This window comes from Thalassophryne amazonica, chromosome 20 (genome assembly GCF_902500255.1).
Source record: "Thalassophryne amazonica chromosome 20, fThaAma1.1, whole genome shotgun sequence".
Classification (NCBI taxonomy): Eukaryota; Metazoa; Chordata; class Actinopteri; order Batrachoidiformes; family Batrachoididae; genus Thalassophryne; species Thalassophryne amazonica.
In genome coordinates this window covers 48,837,197-48,854,849 of record NC_047122.1, presented here as the reverse complement: position 1 = coordinate 48,854,849, position 17,653 = coordinate 48,837,197, and the positions used below count along the sequence as shown (strand labels likewise).

The following is a 17,653-nucleotide window of genomic DNA, read 5'->3' as shown; positions in this document are numbered from 1 at the left end:
TTCTGCAGAAAAGGGCTTTAAGGGTGATTAGCAACAGTGGTTTTAGAGATCCATCTAATCCATTGTTCATTAAGTACAGGGTACTTAAATTTCGTGATTTGGTCAATTTGAAAATATTACAAACAATGTACCAAGCAAATTAAAATACTTTACCAACAAACATTCAAAATATGTTTGAGAAAAGAGTAAGTAGTTATAAACTGAAAGGAATAGAAGTCTTTAGAAAACCAAGATACAGAACCAGAGTAAAAGAACGGAGTATGGTGTAAAATTATGGAACAATCTAAACAAAGAAATTAAAGAATTAAGGTCGCTTAAATTATTTAAAAAACGTATTAAACTAGATGTATTAAGTAAGTATGAAACTATAAAATAAGTTAGTGGGCTGTAAGGAAGTTTAAAAAAAATGTAATTTGTTAATAATGTATAAAATGTTTAAGTTTAAAAATGTAACCTGTCAGAGATGTAATCTATTTAATAATGGTCATAATTATGAAATAAGTCAGTGGTATGTGACAAGTTAAAGAAATACAATCTGTTAAATAATGTTGAAAAATGACGCTGGATATTGAAAGATTGTATTGTAAAAAGGGGCAGAAAATATAAGACTTGTTCTTCTCTCTGCTCCTTTTCATTCTGGTAATGGAGATGCTTTATTTCTGCTTTTCTGTTTTTTTTTTTTTTTTTTTTTTTTTTTTTTGTTTTGTTTTTTAAATGAATGAAATAAATAAATAAATGAAAATGAAAATTTGGGGGATGAAAATTTACAGGGTGATTCCATAATTTTTTCCTCAGAATTGAGTGATTCCATATTTTTTTCCTCTGCTTGGTCTAAAAAAGTAACTGTTACTGACTGCCACAATCTTTTTTTCTTGATTTCTTATAGTGTTTCTTAAAGCCAGAAAGTTGCCATTTGAAATGACTTTAGTTTTGTGTCATGTCTGTGATCTGCTTTTTTTCTACTAAATTAAACAACTGAATGAACATCCTCTAAGGCCGGTGATTCCATAATTTTTGCCAGGGGTTGTACAAGTTTAGCTGTTGGATAATGTTGGGTGACTAACCGTAGTAAGTTTAGTAGACTGAAAGATTAGATTGTTTTATGAAACCAGGCCAAGATGTAATTTAACTATGAAAAATTCAAAAAAAACAAAACAAAACTATGAACTAACTTTCCATTGTGACATCCTTTAATCTGAGCATAGCTTTCAGTTCTCAGATGCTCTAATGTTAAGAAATATGGAAATATGTGAGCAATTAGCATATTAACTCTGTTTTGAATGCTAATAAAAGAAACTCAAGTCTTTTAAAAGCCACAGTAAGACACATCCACCAATGCCATGGTGTGGTGAGAAGTCATATTGAATATGCTTCATGAAGTCCATCTGCTTCAGAAAATCTAAACCATATCTTGTGTATTCACACAGACAAGACAACTAATCACTATCTTGATAGTTCCAGTTCTTGAAGGAAACTAGGCGTATGTGTTAATCATCTAGCTCCTCTGTTGAAAAATCAGGTAGATTTTGGCGAACCATGTACGTATGTCTGGATTATATGTAACTTTATGACGACACTATTGTTTATTAGTAAAAAAGTAAGTCCCTTTGGCATCTCCCTTGTTATTTCTCAGGTCATCACAGTGGATCTGCATGTCGAGTTGGCACAAGTTTAATTAAAATCGGATGCCCTTCCTGACTCAACTCCATATTGGAGAATGGGTAGAGGTGGAGTTTCAAAAGGGAACCTTCCGCACTGGAAACAAGCGCACTTAACCACTTGGCCACCACCCCTGCTTTGGGGTTTATTTGTATTATTTATTGTATTTACAATGCACTGTGAGTTCTTTATTTTGATGAACATTTGATTTTGAGCTTGGACAGGGTGTTGAGGGTGTTGTCTTCCATGGAAATATCTCTACTATTATAAGTAGATCAGGTAGCCTAATGGGATAGAAGCTGGGCATAGACATTCTTTGGATTCCCTGTCACGTGACTTGTCTGTGTCCTTGGACAAGTACACTCAGTTATAGATTGGTGGGGAAGTATAATGGATGGGGATATAACCTGTGATGGAGTGGGGTCCCATCCATGGGGAACTGTAGATTGTCTTTTGCTTCATGCTACAGAATCCCATGATAAGAATGGGCACCAATAGGCCTCAGGGTCTATATGAGACTTATTACTTCTTTTTATTATTATTATCGGAACTGGAATTAAGATCCTGCTGCTGTCTTTCAAATAAAATGTTCTAAAATAGCACATAATGTAACACATAGGGAACCTCAGACCTAGAAACTGTCACAGGCTGGCCCCTTAAGCCAGTTGTGAGATGATCTGTATTTCATAGTCCAAGACTCACGCTGCAGCTCTGTGCTGTTTGGGGATTCTGAGCAGCAGAAGTGCTCCATCAGTTTAAAAAGGGAGCACAGAAAACGGCAGCTCTTCTGATGATATTATCAATATTGGGCTATGTGAAATAGACGACCTTATGATGATAATGTTGGTGTAAGACATTTGTCTTGTGCTCGACTCTATGCCTATCAGCTGAAGAGAACAAGTGTATTTTCTGCAGTTCACTCGGAAGAAAATGTAATGTTTTGCTATAGTTTGTATTATTATCATTCTGTTTTAAAGTCAAGATAAAATATTGTGCCCAGTAAAACATTCTTTCCCACCACCACTGGCTGGAGAAGGCCTAGGGGATGCCTACATTTCATCTGGTGGCAGGTCCGTTGCAACAAGGCAAGCAAACCAATCAACTGCCTCAGGACCTGACCTGGCCTGGGGCCCCCAGACAATGACTGGTTATGAATTTTATTCACCGACAAACTGTGTGAGCTCCACTTTAAATTCTGTGACAGTCAATGCAGGAAAGTGCAGCGATGCTGTTATCAGAATCCCCTTCAAGGGGGCCCCTCCCACAGAAGCCAACCACGTGACATAGCTCAACTCGACGGGTGAGGAGAGCGCAGAAGCCAGAAAAGAAAGAAGAGAATGGAAGAGCAAGAAAAAAAAAAACAGGACAGTGGTAAGTGATAACTTACATGGGATAAATTAGGCCTACGTGTCAACAAAATATAATGTTTATGTTAGCTACCTGCCTGGCTGTGTTATATTAACAGTGTTGCATCTTCATGAATGATACAAGTCCACTCGTGAACTGAGTTTCTCAAAAAGTTACAGTATATACTGAACCACGCTCAACTTCCTTGGTCTCACATCGCTCTCTGCTGGACTCTTATGAACATCACGCCCAAGGACTCATGTAGACATACAAACATAGTATCTATGATATCTCCTCGCCTTGAGTTAACAACTTATACTTGTTCACATTTAAATATTAATTTTAAAAGTAGGTTTAATTTGGTTTGTTAGATAAAATGTACTGTACAAACATGCTATCATTTATTATCCTTTATTACATCTGCTCTTTTATATTGCTCCTTTTGTATCTTAAATTCTGCAAACTTTTTGTGTCAGATATTCCCAGATAGATAGCACAGCTGCTCAATAACAAAAAGTACAAACAGGAGCCAGGTCAGCCTGTTTGCGGTTTGACATTTAGCAAGCTTCAGCAAAACCACTCACTCTGTACCTAAGATCGGAATGTTTCAGTTGATTGCATACGTATCTGCACATGACTAATAGCACATGTTGGAACCACATGCCCTGTGGACTCATGTAGCCCCCACCCTTATCTTTGTTTTTTACACACAATAAAAGAGCCTCACAGAGGATGTCACAGTTGGAGAACTGTACGTAGAAGCTGCAAGTTCTGCTGTGTCTCCCCTTTGCAAGTGTCATTTCTTGTATGTCCCGGTGAGGTCAAACCTGACATGGTTACTGTGCACATTTTCTGAAGTATTTTGGAGTTTGTAGTTGCAGCTGATCTGCTCTGTGTCAGCCTGATCCCATCAGATCTCAGAAGCTAAGCAGTGCGGGACCTGGTTAGTACTTGGATGGGAGACCTCTTTGGAACACCAGCGGCTTTGTGTGTTTCTCCAGGTAAAACTGGAGTTGCATCAGGGAGGGTATCCGGTGTAAAATTTGTGCCAAATATCAATCTGGATCTGGCTGTATCCGCTGTGGCGACCTCGAATGAATTGGGAGCAGCCGAATGGACAACAACAACAACAACTTTGGAGTTTGTAGTGACAACACAATTTGCACTTTCTTTCTATGTTGGTTATTATGGGAAGGTGGTGGGGTTTTTGCAAATGTTGAAATGCACCGGCAAAGAAATACTTTATTGATATAAAGTGTGACCTTAAATGGTGTGTCTATGCTGTGGTTCGTGTAGGCTTTGGGCAGATGGGCGGGGTGGTGAAGCATTGGGGAGCTTCCAAGTCCATTTTGTTTGGGGCCCCTAAATGCCAAGAAACGGCCCTGCCTGGTGGTGGAAGATAGATTGTTACTTTTGAAAGGTGGCTCCCAGAACACAAGTGGTTCTCTTAACATTAGCACAAGCTTCCAGCCTTGACTTGAACATCCATCCATCCATCCATCCATCCATTTTCTTCCGCTTTATCCGGAGTCAGGTCGCGGGGGCAGCAGCTCAAGCAAAGCCGCCCAGACCTCCCGATCCACACACACCTCCCCCAGCTCCTCCGGGGGAACCCCAAGGCGTTCCCAAGCCAGCCGAGAGATGTAGTCCCTCCAGCGTGTCCTGGGTCTTCCCTGGGGCCTCCTCCCAATGGGACGTGCCCGGAACACCTCTCCAGCGAGGCGTCCAGGGGGCATCCGGAAAAGATGCCCGAGCCACCTCAACTGACTCCTTTCGACGTGGAGGAGCAGCCGCTTGACTCCGAGCTCCATAGTAACCAAAACCATTATTACTCCCACCAATCATGGGTTTTCATTCAGATAAGATGTAACTTATTATTGCATTATAGACAACACCAACCAAGATGTCCTCAGACCACATTAAAGCACCACATTAACCAGTAGAAAAAAAAAATTCTGTGGAACACTTTGCCCACTGGGATAAACCAGTCTGATTATGTTGAGTCTTTTAAATTCCAGATTTAAAGCACATCTTTTCTCTTCAACTTATCATTTATAAGATGTATGTCACTGTCTTGTCTGTCAGTTTTCTTGGGCACATTATCTACTGGGGATGGTTAGGTCTAATCAGATTCTGGGATCGGGTCGTGTTAGTTGATTGTGGTATAATTTAGTTCATCGTAACTCCAGTTTATAGTTCCCCTTATTTAAAAAAGAAAAAAAACTTGATTGAATCTGGTTAAAGTGGAGTGATTAAAATTGTCATGCAGTTCTAAAATATTCTGGTCTTTTCAAACTCTACCACAATAATGTTGCTCGGTACTCAAACTAAAGAATACAGAGGATATTCATAAGCACAATTTGGAGCTGTCTGTCATGGACCACGTGTCTACTTTTTCTTCTGATGTATTTTCAGTTTGCTGTCTAATAAATGCAGAAAGTGGGACAGAAACAAGAGACAAAGACAAAAAAGAGAAGGTGATAAATTAATGTAGATCACATCAAGGCTGCTTCAGTGCCCCGTAGCGGCAAAGTGTGTCTGCTTTTTGCATATTATACAAGTAACTAGAATATCACAGACGTGAGCACTCTATTTGTGGATCATACAATTGTGATGCTGCGGATCCTTTATTCCCCATAGTGCACCCCCCCCGGCAACAACCAAAAAGACCCTTTTTCAGGGCAAAATCTGGATACATCAGCATGTTTCGTAGCTGTCAAAGAGACGACAAACTGCTGTTGGAAGATGAGTGGGAAACAGGCCATTAGGGAGTCAGAGGCGCCCCACCCGCATCTACTCAATCCACAGAGCCTAAAGAGCCTTTGAGGCAATGCTGTGATTTGCATATTTAGAGTTGATCAAGGAAGGATGGTGTCAGCTTAAAATGTCACGTCCTCAACAGGCATGGTTACATATACATATTTCTGGAGCTACAGCTTAGCTTCTTGTTCTTTAACTGTCTCTGTGTCTCATCATCTCTCTTTTGCACTCATTTCAATCAACCTGAACCATCTTGTACACGTTACATCTTCCTGTCACACATCATAACTCTTTCTCTCCTTGACTGCAGTGCTGTAGTCGAGGCCCAAACCATCAAGGCCAAGGATTCGACTCCTCAAGACAAAGGTTAAGTCTTGAAAGCCCAGGGACCAGGCCAAGTCTTTCACCCCTCAAGGCCAAGCCCAAGGTTTGAAGCCTCAAGATCAAGGCTTAGTGTTCAACCCCTCAAGGCCAAACCCAAGGTTTGAAGCCTCAAGACCAAGGCTAAGTGTTTGACCCCTCAAGGGTAAGGCCAAAGCATTGACTCCTCAAGGCCAAACCCAAAAAATTGTGCCCCAAGTACCAGGCCAATTCTTTGCTCAAGGCCAAGGCCAAGTCTTTGACTCCTGGTATGAGTAGGGTCTACGTGGGGGCTGTTTGAGATCAAGAGTGAGCCTATGTGACCATAAAGTAAGTCCATTCTGATTCTCCCTTTTTTCACTCAGGGGTTACCACAGCAGATTCATTATGGATCTGCATCTGGAGATTTGGGATGTTGAATGCTCTTCCTGACACAACTCCACATTACATAGAGAATGGGCAGGGGTGGCCTTGATCTGGGAACTTTTGGCACTGCAAACAAACCCAATTAACTACTTGGCTACCATTCCTGCTGCTAGGGGGACCATCATGTGGGCAAAAAACTGGGTTGGGGAGAAAACTGGAGAATGTCCTGTTTAATGACTGATCTGATATCAACACAAATACTGTCTCAGTAATTGTAGCTGATTTTACCGGGAGTCTGCTCTTCATCTCTTGGTTATATTTTGAGCCAATGGTCATTGTGATCATTGGACTCTATATGTATATGGGTGCTTAAACTGCAACATATCTGTCTCTGCATGTGTGAGAATTCCTTCTTGTGCTTTTTGTTTCATTTCATTGTTTTATTTTTGTTAGTATTGCCAAAGCAGATGCTCACCTCACTGAGTCTGGTCTGCTTGATGTTTCTTCCTATAATCAAAAAAATGCCCGAGGAAATTTTTCCTTGCCATTAATGTAAATGTACTTTTAACATGGGGTGGGTAAGGTTTAAACCTTGGGGTGACTCACGTTGAGTCGGTGTTGTACCAGTAAATTGAAATGTACTGAATTACAGTCTGTACATACACTTCAAAGCGTTCCCATTTGAGTTCTACATGTCACTTCTTGCCTAATATCAGCCTGGGTTTATACAACCTCAGCTAACTGATTATCATAACAGTTATCAGCTCAACATGATTTAATAGCTCAAGTGAGATAAAAAAAAAAAATGAATACAGTTTGTGTGCATGTGGATGTAGATTTATGCCTGAAAATTCCCACCAAACATCCTTTAGTCAAATGAGATCATTATGATACAACCCCTTCACCTCCCCACCCACAATCATCCATTCAACCTCCCACCCACCCGCTGCTGTCCTCATCAGAGTTCCAGCAGTCTTTATTGAGAACTACTGTGCTCGGTCAATTTTGTTGACAAATTCAAAATCATTCACTGTACTGGAGACACAAATTTAAAAACAATAATGTCCAACTTCTTGAATCAAGTACCAACTCCAGTGATATCAGGTGGCAGTCGCGTGCTGTTTGCTGTTGCATCACAAAGTTATTATCATTTTTCAAATTGCCTTAGTTTCTGTCAATGTGGTCAAATTGGTTCACTTCAAGAAGGCTGCTCCAATAATAGGATGAGGGAGGTGTGGGTGGAGGTGAGTAACGTTAATCCTCCATCTTTGAATCATTGTTTGTCCATGTTCGCCAAGGTTCCGCCTACTTCCAAATCCTTGAATCAGCTCGGGCTTAGCATGAGGTCCCGTGCAAAAACTCATCTCGATGGAAAATACATTACATCACAGAAGCTTCGACTGCTTGTTTCTACAAGAGTATAAAAACTGTCCAATCTGTCTACTTTAATCTAACAAACAATGAATCACCCACATTTAAACACCTGACAACTGAGGTGTTGTAGACAGAGATAACATGAGTATGCAGCATGTTGTGTTTCACAATTATAGTTATTGAAAATGAATTACCTAATTCTCTGTCTACTTATTCTGCAGACCACAGATCTCTCAGCGGTTGGAATTGGACAAGAATACAAAGTACCTGCTTACCTTGAGCTTCTTGACATTGATGCAGGGATCGTTCGAGAAACTTTCCGTATCTGCGATCTGAATATCTGCTTTCTCGAGCTCATTAGTCAGGTCATTCCTCACCTAAGAGCAAAATAGACATAGAAAGAGAGAAAGCATGAGTGTGGTTGATAATCAAGTCAAGTCTGATGCTGCACATCGCCTCGTCCACCATGACACGTAACCACTGTAGGTCCTGGATGGTTGATTCTACAATATTAAAGATTTGTTCTTGTCTTCTTTTTTAAAATCTAACTTCCTCTTGTTTTTACAGACAATAAGGACTGAGACTGCTCAGCTTTTAACCAAGCTTAGTTTTTGACTTTTACATGAACAGTCTAAATAGTTTTCTCCATATCACTAGAATTCAAAAGCATATATCATATTACAATCATTTTGACATTATTCCACTTTTTCCTAGGCTTTTGCCAGCTATGTACCTTGTGAAATGCAATGTGTGAAAACTTGAATGAATGAGTCCGTCTCCTCTGGTCTGTTAACACGATAACTCAGAAACAACAAGAGCAATCTGAGATGTCTGATGTCCGCCAATCTGGATCCAGATCACCTCCAAAATTCAGTAGAGTCTTCTATGTCCTAATATCTATCCGTGGTGCAAATTTGGTGAGAACACGTGAAGTACTTTTTATGTAATCCTTCAAAGCCTATATACGAGGTCTGTTAGAAAAGTATCGGACCTTTTAATTTTTTTCAAAAACTATATGGATTTGAATCACGTGCGATTACATCAGACAAGCTTGAACCCTCGTGGGCATGCAAGAGTTTTTTCACGCCTGCCGGCTACGTCATTCGCCTGTGGGCTGGCTTTGAGTGAGGAGTGGTCCACCCCTCCCGTCGGAATCTCTTTGTCTGAGAACTTCCTGAGAGACTGACGCTTTGCTTGATCAAACTTTTTTCAAAAACTGTGAGGCACATCGAAGTGGACACCATTCGAGAAATTTAGCTGGTTTTCTGCAAAAAGTTTAACGGCTGATGATAGATTATGGACTGTTGCTGTCGCTTTAAGGACTGCCCACGGAGCGGGACGTCGCGACGCGCCCTGAGCTGCCGCTGTCAGCCTGTTTCGAGCTGAAAGCTTCCAAATTTAAGCCTCTGTTGACTCAGGACGTCGTGAGAGAACAGAGAACTTTCAGAAGAGGTCGGGATCAGCAGTTTATCCGGACATTCCACTGTTAAAGGAGATTTTATTAATGAAAGAAAGTGCGGATGGGTCCGCGCGTCGGGACGCAGCCGGCGCCGCGCGCTGCCACAGGAAAGACACCTCCGTTGGAAGCCTTAAGGAAAAGTTGGAACATGTCCAGCTGTTAAACAATTTCTCAGATACTCACTCAACTGAAAGCCATCAAAAGCCGCCTGGTTTTTACAAATGGTTATCAACACGGAGGTGTTTTTCCTGTTCCGCCACACCGCGCCGGCTGTGTCCCGACGCACGGACCCGTCCACACGTCTTTCAATCAATCAATCAATCAATCAATTTTATTTTTATATAGCGCCAAATCACAACAAACAGTTGCCCCAAGGTGCTTTATATTGTAAGGCAAGGCCATACAATAATTATGTAAAACCCCAACGGTCAAAACGACCCCCTGTGAGCAAGCACTTGGCTACAGTGGGTAGGAAAAACTCCCTTTTAACAGGAAGAAACCTCCAGCAGAACCAGGCTCAGGGAGGGGCAGTCTTCTGCTGGGACTGGTTGGGGCTGAGGGAGAGAACCAGGAAAAAGACATGCTGTGGAGGGGAGCAGAGATCGATCACTAATGATTAAATGCAAAGTGGTGCATACAGAGCAAAAAGAGAAAGAAACAGTGCATCATGGGAACCCCCCAGCAGTCTACGTCTATAGCAGCATAACTAAGGGATGGTTCAGGGTCACCTGATCCAGCCCTAACTATAAGCTTTAGCAAAAAGGAAAGTTTTAAGCCTAATCTTAAAAGTAGAGAGGGTGTCTGTCTCCCTGATCTGAATTGGGAGCTGGTTCCACAGGAGAGGAGCCTGAAAGCTGAAGGCTCTGCCTCCCATTCTACTCTTACAAACCCTAGGAACTACAAGTAAGCCTGCAGTCTGAGAGCGAAGTGCTCTATTGGGGTGATATGGTACTATGAGGTCTCTAAGATAAGATGGGACCTGATTATTCAAAACCTTATAAGTAAGAAGAAGAATTTTAAATTCTATTCTAGAATTAACAGGAAGCCAATGAAGAGAGGCCAATATGGGTGAGATATGCTCTCTCCTTCTAGTCCCCGTTAGTACTCTAGCTGCAGCATTTTGAATTAACTGAAGGCTTTTTAGGGAACTTTTAGAACAACCTGATAATAATGAATTACAATAGTCCAGCCTAGAGGAAATAAATGCATGAATTAGTTTTTCAGCATCACTCTGAGACAAGACCTTTCTAATTTTAGAGATATTGCGTAAATGCAAAAAAGCAGTCCTACATATTTGTTTAATATGCGCTTTGAATGACATATCCTGATCAAAAATGACTCCAAGATTTCTCACAGTATTACTAGAGGTCAGGGTAATGCCATCCAGAGTAAGGATTTGGTTAGAAACCATGTTTCTAAGATTTGTGGGGCCAAGTACAATAACTTCAGTTTTATCTGAGTTTAAAAGCAGGAAATTAGAGGTCATCCATGTCTTTATGTCTGTAAGACAATCCTGCAGTTTAGTTAATTGGTGTGTATCCTCTGGCTTCATGGATAGACAAAGCTGGGTATCATCTGCATAACAATGAAAATTTAAGCAATACCGTCTAATAATACTGCCTAAGGGAAGCATGTATAAAGTGAATAAAATTGGTCCTAGCACAGAACCTTGTGGAACTCCATAATTAACTTTAGTCTGTGAAGAAGATTCCCCATTTACATGAACAAATTGATTGGCCTATAATTAGCTAAGATAGCTGGGTCAATTGATGGCTTTTTAAGTAATGGTTTAATTACTGCCACCTTAAAAGCCTGTGGTACATAGCCAACCAACAAAGATAGATTGATCATATTTAAGATCGACGCATTAAATAATGCTAGGGCTTCCTTGAGCAGCCTGGTAGGAATGGGGTCTAATAAACATGTTGATGGTTTGGATGAAGTAACTAATGAAAATAACTCAGACAGAACAATCGGAGAGAAAGAGTCTAACCAAATACCGGCATCACTGAAAGCAGCCAAAGATAACGATACGTCTTTGGGATGGTTATGAGTAATTTTTTCTCTAATAGTTAAAATTTTGTTAGCAAAGAAAGTCATGAAGTCATTACTAGTTAAAGTTAATGGAATACTCAGCTCAACAGAGCTCTGACTCTTTGTCAGCCTGGCTACAGTGCTGAAAAGAAACCTGGGGTTGTTCTTATTTTCTTCAATTAGTGATGAGTAGAAAGATGTCCTAGCTTTACGGAGGGCTTTTTTATAGAGCAACAGACTCTTTTTCCAGGCTAAGTGAAGATCTTCTAAATTAGTGAGACACCATTTCCTCTCCAACTTACGGGTTATCTGCTTTAAGCTACGAGTTTGTGAGTTATACCACGGAGTCAGGCACTTCTGATTTAAAGCTCTCTTTTTCAGAGGAGCTACAGCATCCAAAGTTGTCTTCAATGAGGATGTAAAACTATTGATGAGATACTCTATATCACTTACAGAGTTTAGGTAGCTACTCTGCACTGTGTTGGTATATGGCATTAGAGAACATAAAGAAGGAATCATATCCTTAAACCTAGTTACAGTGCTTTCTGAAAGACTTCTAGTGTAATGAAACTTATTCCCCACTGCTGGGTAGTCCATCAGAGTAAATGTAAATGTTATTAAGAAATGATCAGACAGAAGGGAGTTTTCAGGGAATACTGTTAAGTCTTCTATTTCCATACCATAAGTCAGAACAAGATCTAAGATATGATTAAAGTGGTGGGTGGACTAATTTACATTTTGAGCAAAGCCAATAGAGTCTAATAATAGATTAAATGCAGTGTTGAGGCTGTCATTCTCAGCATCTGTGTGGATGTTAAAATCGCCCACTATAATGATCTTATCTGAGCTAAGCACTAAGTCAGACAAAATCAATCAATCAATTTTCAATCAATCAATTTTTTTATATAGCGCCAAATCACAACAAACAGTTGCCCCAAGGCGCTTTATATTGTAAGGCAAGGCCATACAATAATTATGTAAAACCCCAACGGTCAAAACGACCCCCTGTGAGCAAGCACTTGGCTACAGTGGGAAGGAAAAACTCCCTTTTAACAGGAAGAAACCTCCAGCAGAACCAGGCTCAGGGAGGGGCAGTCTTCTGCTGGGACTGGTTGGGGCTGACGGAGAGAACCAGGAAAAAGACATGCTGTGGAGGGGAGCAGAGATCGATCACTAATGATTAAATGCAGAGTGGTGCATACAGAGCAAAAAGAGGAAGAAACAGTGCATCATGGGAACCCCCCAGCAGTCTACGTCTATAGCAGCATAACTAAGGGATGGTTCAGGGTCACCTGATCCAGCCCTAACTATAAGCTTTAGCAAAAAGGAAAGTTTTAAGCCTAATCTTAACAGTAGAGAGGGTGTCTGTCTCCCTGATCTGAATTGGGAGCTTGTTCCACAGGAGAGGAGCCTGAAAGCTGAAGGCTCTGCCTCCCATTCTACTCTTACAAACCCTAGGAACTACAAGTAAGCCTGCAGTCTGAGAGCGAAGCGCTCTATTGGGGTGATATGGTACTACAAGGTCCCTAAGATAAGATGGGACCTGATTATTCAAAACCTTATAAGTAAGAAGAATAATTTTAAATTCTATTCTAGAATTAACAGGAAGCCAATGAAGAGAGGCCAATATGGGTGAGATATGCTCTCTCCTTCTAGTCCCCGTCAGTACTCTAGCTGCAGCATTTTGAATTAACTGAAGGCTTTTTAGGGAACTTTTAGGACAACCTGATAATAATGAATTACAATAGTCCAGCCTAGAGGAAATAAATGCATGAATTAGTTTTTCAGCATCACTCTGAGACAAGACCTTTCTGATTTTAGAGATATTGCGTAAATGCAAAAAAGCAGTCCTACATATTTGTTTAATATGCACTTTGAATGACATATCCTGATCAAAAATGACTCCAAGATTTCTCACAGTATTACTAGAGGTCAGGGTAATGCCATCCAGAGTAAGGATCTGGTTAGACACCATGTTTCTAAGATTTGTGGGGCCAAGTACAATAACTTCAGTTTTATCTGAGTTTAAAAGCAGGAAATTAGAGGTCATCCATGTCTTTATGTCTGTAAGACAATCCTGCAGTTTAGCTAATTGGTGTGTGTCCTCTGGCTTCATGGATAGATAAAGCTGGGTATCATCTGCGTAACAATGAAAATTTAAGCAATACCGTCTAATAATACTGTCTAAGGGAAGCATGTATAAAGTGAATAAAATTGGTCCTAGCACAGAACCTTGTGGAACTCCATAATTAACTTTAGTCTGTGAAGAAGATTCCCCATTTACATGAACAAATTGTAATCTATTAGACAAATATGATTCAAACCACCGCAGCGCAGTGCCTTTAATACCTATGGCATGCTCTAATCTCTGTAATAAAATTTTATGGTCAACAGTATCAAAAGCAGCACTGAGGTCTAACAGAACAAGCACAGAGATGAGTCCAATGTCCGAGGCCATAAGAAGATCATTTGTAACCTTCACTAATGCTGTTTCTGTACTATGATGAATTCTAAAACCTGACTGAAACTCTTCAAATAGACCATTCCTCTGCAGATGATCAGTTAGCTGTTTTACAACTACCCTTTCAAGAATTTTTGAGAGAAAAGGAAGGTTGGAGATTGGCCTATAATTAGCTAAGATAGCTGGGTCAAGTGATGGCTTTTTAAGTAATGGTTTAATTACTGCCACCTTAAAAGCCTGTGGTACATAGCCAACTAACAAAGATAGATTGATCATATTTAAGATCGAAGCATTAAATAATGGTAGGGCTTCCTTGAGCAGCCTGGTAGGAATGGGGTCTAATAAACACGTTGATGGTTTGGATGAAGTAACTAATGAAAATAACTCAGACAGAACAATCTGAGAGAAAGAGTCTAACCAAATACCGGCATCACTGAAAGCAGCCAAAGATAACGATACGTCTTTGGGATGGTTATGAGTAATTTTTTCTCTAATAGTTAAAATTTTGTTAGCAAAGAAAGTCATGAAGTCATTACTAGTTAAAGTTAATGGAATACTCAGCTCAATAGAGCTCTGACTCTTTGTCAGCCTGCCTACAGTGCTGAAAAGAAACCTGGGGTTGTTCTTATTTTCTTCAATTAGTGATGAGTAGAAAGATGTCCTAGCTTTACGGAGGGCTTTTTTTATAGAGCAACAGACTCTTTTTCCAGGCTAAGTGAAGATCTTCTAAATTAGTGAGACGCCATTTCCTCTCCAACTTACGGGTTATCTGCTTTAAGATACGAGTTTGTGAGTTATACCACGGAGTCAGACACTTCTGATTTAAAGCTCTCTTTTTCAGAGGAGCTACAGCATCCAAAGTTGTCTTCAATGAGGATGTAAAACTATTGACGAGATACTCTATCTCCCTTACAGTGTTTAGGTAGCTACTCTGCACTGTGTTGGTATATGGCATTAGAGAACATAAAGAAGGAATCATATCCTTAAACCTAGTTACAGCGCTTTCTGAAAGACTTCTAGCGTAATGAAACTTATTCCCCACTGCTGGGTAGCCCATCAGAGCAAATGCAAATGCCACCAAGAAATGATCAGACAGAAGGGAGTTTTCAGGGAACACTTTTAAGTCTTCTATTTCCATACCATAAGTCAAAAGGTCTGAAAATTCACAGAGAAACTCACAGTAACGACCAGGTGGACGATAGATAATAAGAAATAAAACTGGTTTTTGGGACTTCCAATTTGGATGGACAAGACTAAGAGTCAAGCTTTCAAATGAATTAAAGCTCTGTCTGGGTTTTTGATTAATTAATAAGCTGGAGTTGAAGATTGCTGCTAATCCTCTTTCATTAATAAAATCTCCTTTAACAGTGGAATGTCCGGATAAACTGCTGATCCCGACCTCTTCTGAAAGTTCTCTGTTCTCTCACGACGTCCTGGGTCAACGGAGGCTTAAATTTAGAAGCTTTCAGCTCAAAACAGGCAGACAGCAGCGGCTCAGGGCATGTTGGGACGTCCCGCTCCGTGGGCAGTCCTTAAAGCGACAGCAACAGTCCATAATCTCTCATCAGCCGTTAAAATTTTCACAGAAAACAAGCTGAATTTCTCGAATGGTGTCCACTTCGATGTGCCTCACAGTTTTTGAAAAAATTTTGATCAAGCAAAGCGCCAGTCTCTCAGGAAGTTGTCAGACAAAGAGATTCTGACGGGAGGGGTGGACCACTCCTCACTCAAAGCCAGCCCACAGGCGAATGACGTAACCGACAGGCGTGAAAAAACTCACGCATGCGCACGAGGGTTCAAGGTTGTCTGATGTAATCGCACGTGATTCAAATCCATATAGTTTTTGAAAAAATAAAAAGGTACATTAGTTTTATCACAGACCTCGTAGAGAGAAATCTTGATCCAGAATCTGGTGTTGCAGACCGAAGTGTCCGCCCCTAAAAATCGGTCCACCTTTTGAGCCTGAGTCAATTCGGACTAAAGCAGCACACCTGAGATGCAGTCTCTTCACCCAAAGCAATCAAATGGATTAATGGGATTATTAACCATCAGATGACAAGGTAAAACCTCTTAAATTATTCTAAAGTCAGTTTTAAGCAGAAAAGAGACCGTTTTAAGCAGAAATTTCGCGAAATTCCATGATGCTTTGAAATGACCGACGTGCATGGGAACGCATCAGCTAACAGCTTGTTTAGCCGCGGATGTGGAAATGATTGTTGTACAAAAGCTTCAGATATCTGTCGCTGAGATAGATGATGACTGGAGTGCAGTTTTAAGCAGAAATGAGGTTTTAATCCGTGAACCGCGGCTAATGATGCATGCGCAGATGCAAAAGGCGGACCAATTTTTAGGGGGCCGTTCAATCGGCAACACCTCCAAGATTGAATGGAGTCTTCCATGGCTTAATATCTATCTGTGGTGAAAGTTTTGTTAAAATCCTTGCAGTAGTTTTGACGTAATCCTGCTAACAGGCAGGCAAATACATAAACAGATGATTTTATTGCGTCCATGGCGGACGTAATAAATGCTATCATCTTGTACATCTCCAAATTAAAAGGATTAAAATATGATTTGAGGTTCATTAAAATTTGATGAATCAAAAAAAGCAGCTTTGTTTTTCTTATGTAATGTCCCATAGACGTGTCGGATGGTTCGTGGATGCTAGATTGGTGATGGATTAGGAGCTGGTGTGGCTGTCAGTAAGAGAAACAGACTGAGAGGCAAACAGTAACTTTCTGATTGTTTAACAACACTTACATTCAAAAACTCTAATGACACTTTCAGACTATACTGTCTATTAAGACCCCGTGGAAAGGATTTTAAAAAATGAATTTAGCTGTGAAAGAAAGAGTGAGGGATGTGGTCAAGTGAGATATGGAGTGATGGGGTCTGTGGGAGAGAGAGAGATTTTGCGCAGAAATATACCAAAACAGAGAAACAAAACAATTATTTTCTGATTGGTTAACAGTGGTTAGGTTGTTAAACTCAAATAACATGATCACAACTCCTCACAGGCCTACTGAAAGAATTTTGTAGTTGTATCTGTCTCTTTCATTTGTAAAATCTCGGGCTTGTGGAAACCAGTGCCACTGCTGCTTAATTTTAATGGTGTAGTGCCTTCGATTTTATTTATTTATGTCATTAAGTAATGAAAAGAATTTTCTCTGGCACCACTATAATTTTGTTCCATCCAATACAAATGCAGGATTCATAATGTAATATGAATAATATATGTTATGTACAATGTGATCAAAATTCACCTTTTCTGGAGAAAATTAGAATTTTGAACGTCATGAGTAAAAGCTGTGACAAAATTCCATGACACACAGGGAAACTCAGTTTCCCCACATGCCACTCGAAATTCAAATGGCAAGACTACACCACAAACACTAGTGTTCAGAACACGGAACAGAAGAAACGCTGTAGATCTTCAACTGCAAGTGAAAGTGCCCAAAACTAAAAAAAAAAAAAAAAAAAAAAAAAAAAAAATGGAAACAGAAACATGGCAACGGTATACAAATAATGAATGTTTATGAGTTCAATGGTACGAATATTTCATGAGGTGAAAGCTGGACCATACCATTCAATGAGGTGAAATATTTGTTCCATTAAAAGAATTTAAAAACATTCATTATTTGTTTTATATAACAGCTAAAATAGATCCTTGTCATTTGATATTTTATTTATTCAACAACAGAAACGGGACTTACATTTTGGTGTTTCACTGCTGCTAAAGTCAAACATAAACTTTAAATAGGAGTCCAAATTGTGAAGTGTAGTCCCGTGATGCTGTGCACTGACTTCATACGTCCAAAAAAAAAAAAAAACTTTGT

At 40.1% G+C, this 17,653-nt stretch overlaps 1 protein-coding gene across 1 annotated transcript in view; it reads right to left on the bottom strand.

The window, feature by feature from the left end:
- Positions 1-17,653, bottom strand: part of gabbr2 (gamma-aminobutyric acid (GABA) B receptor, 2) — a 488,893-nt gene that overhangs the window by 210,970 nt on the left and 260,270 nt on the right. The window contains 1 exon segment of the mRNA XM_034160116.1: positions 8,142-8,243. Within this exon segment, the coding sequence (XP_034016007.1) occupies positions 8,142-8,243 (102 nt within the window).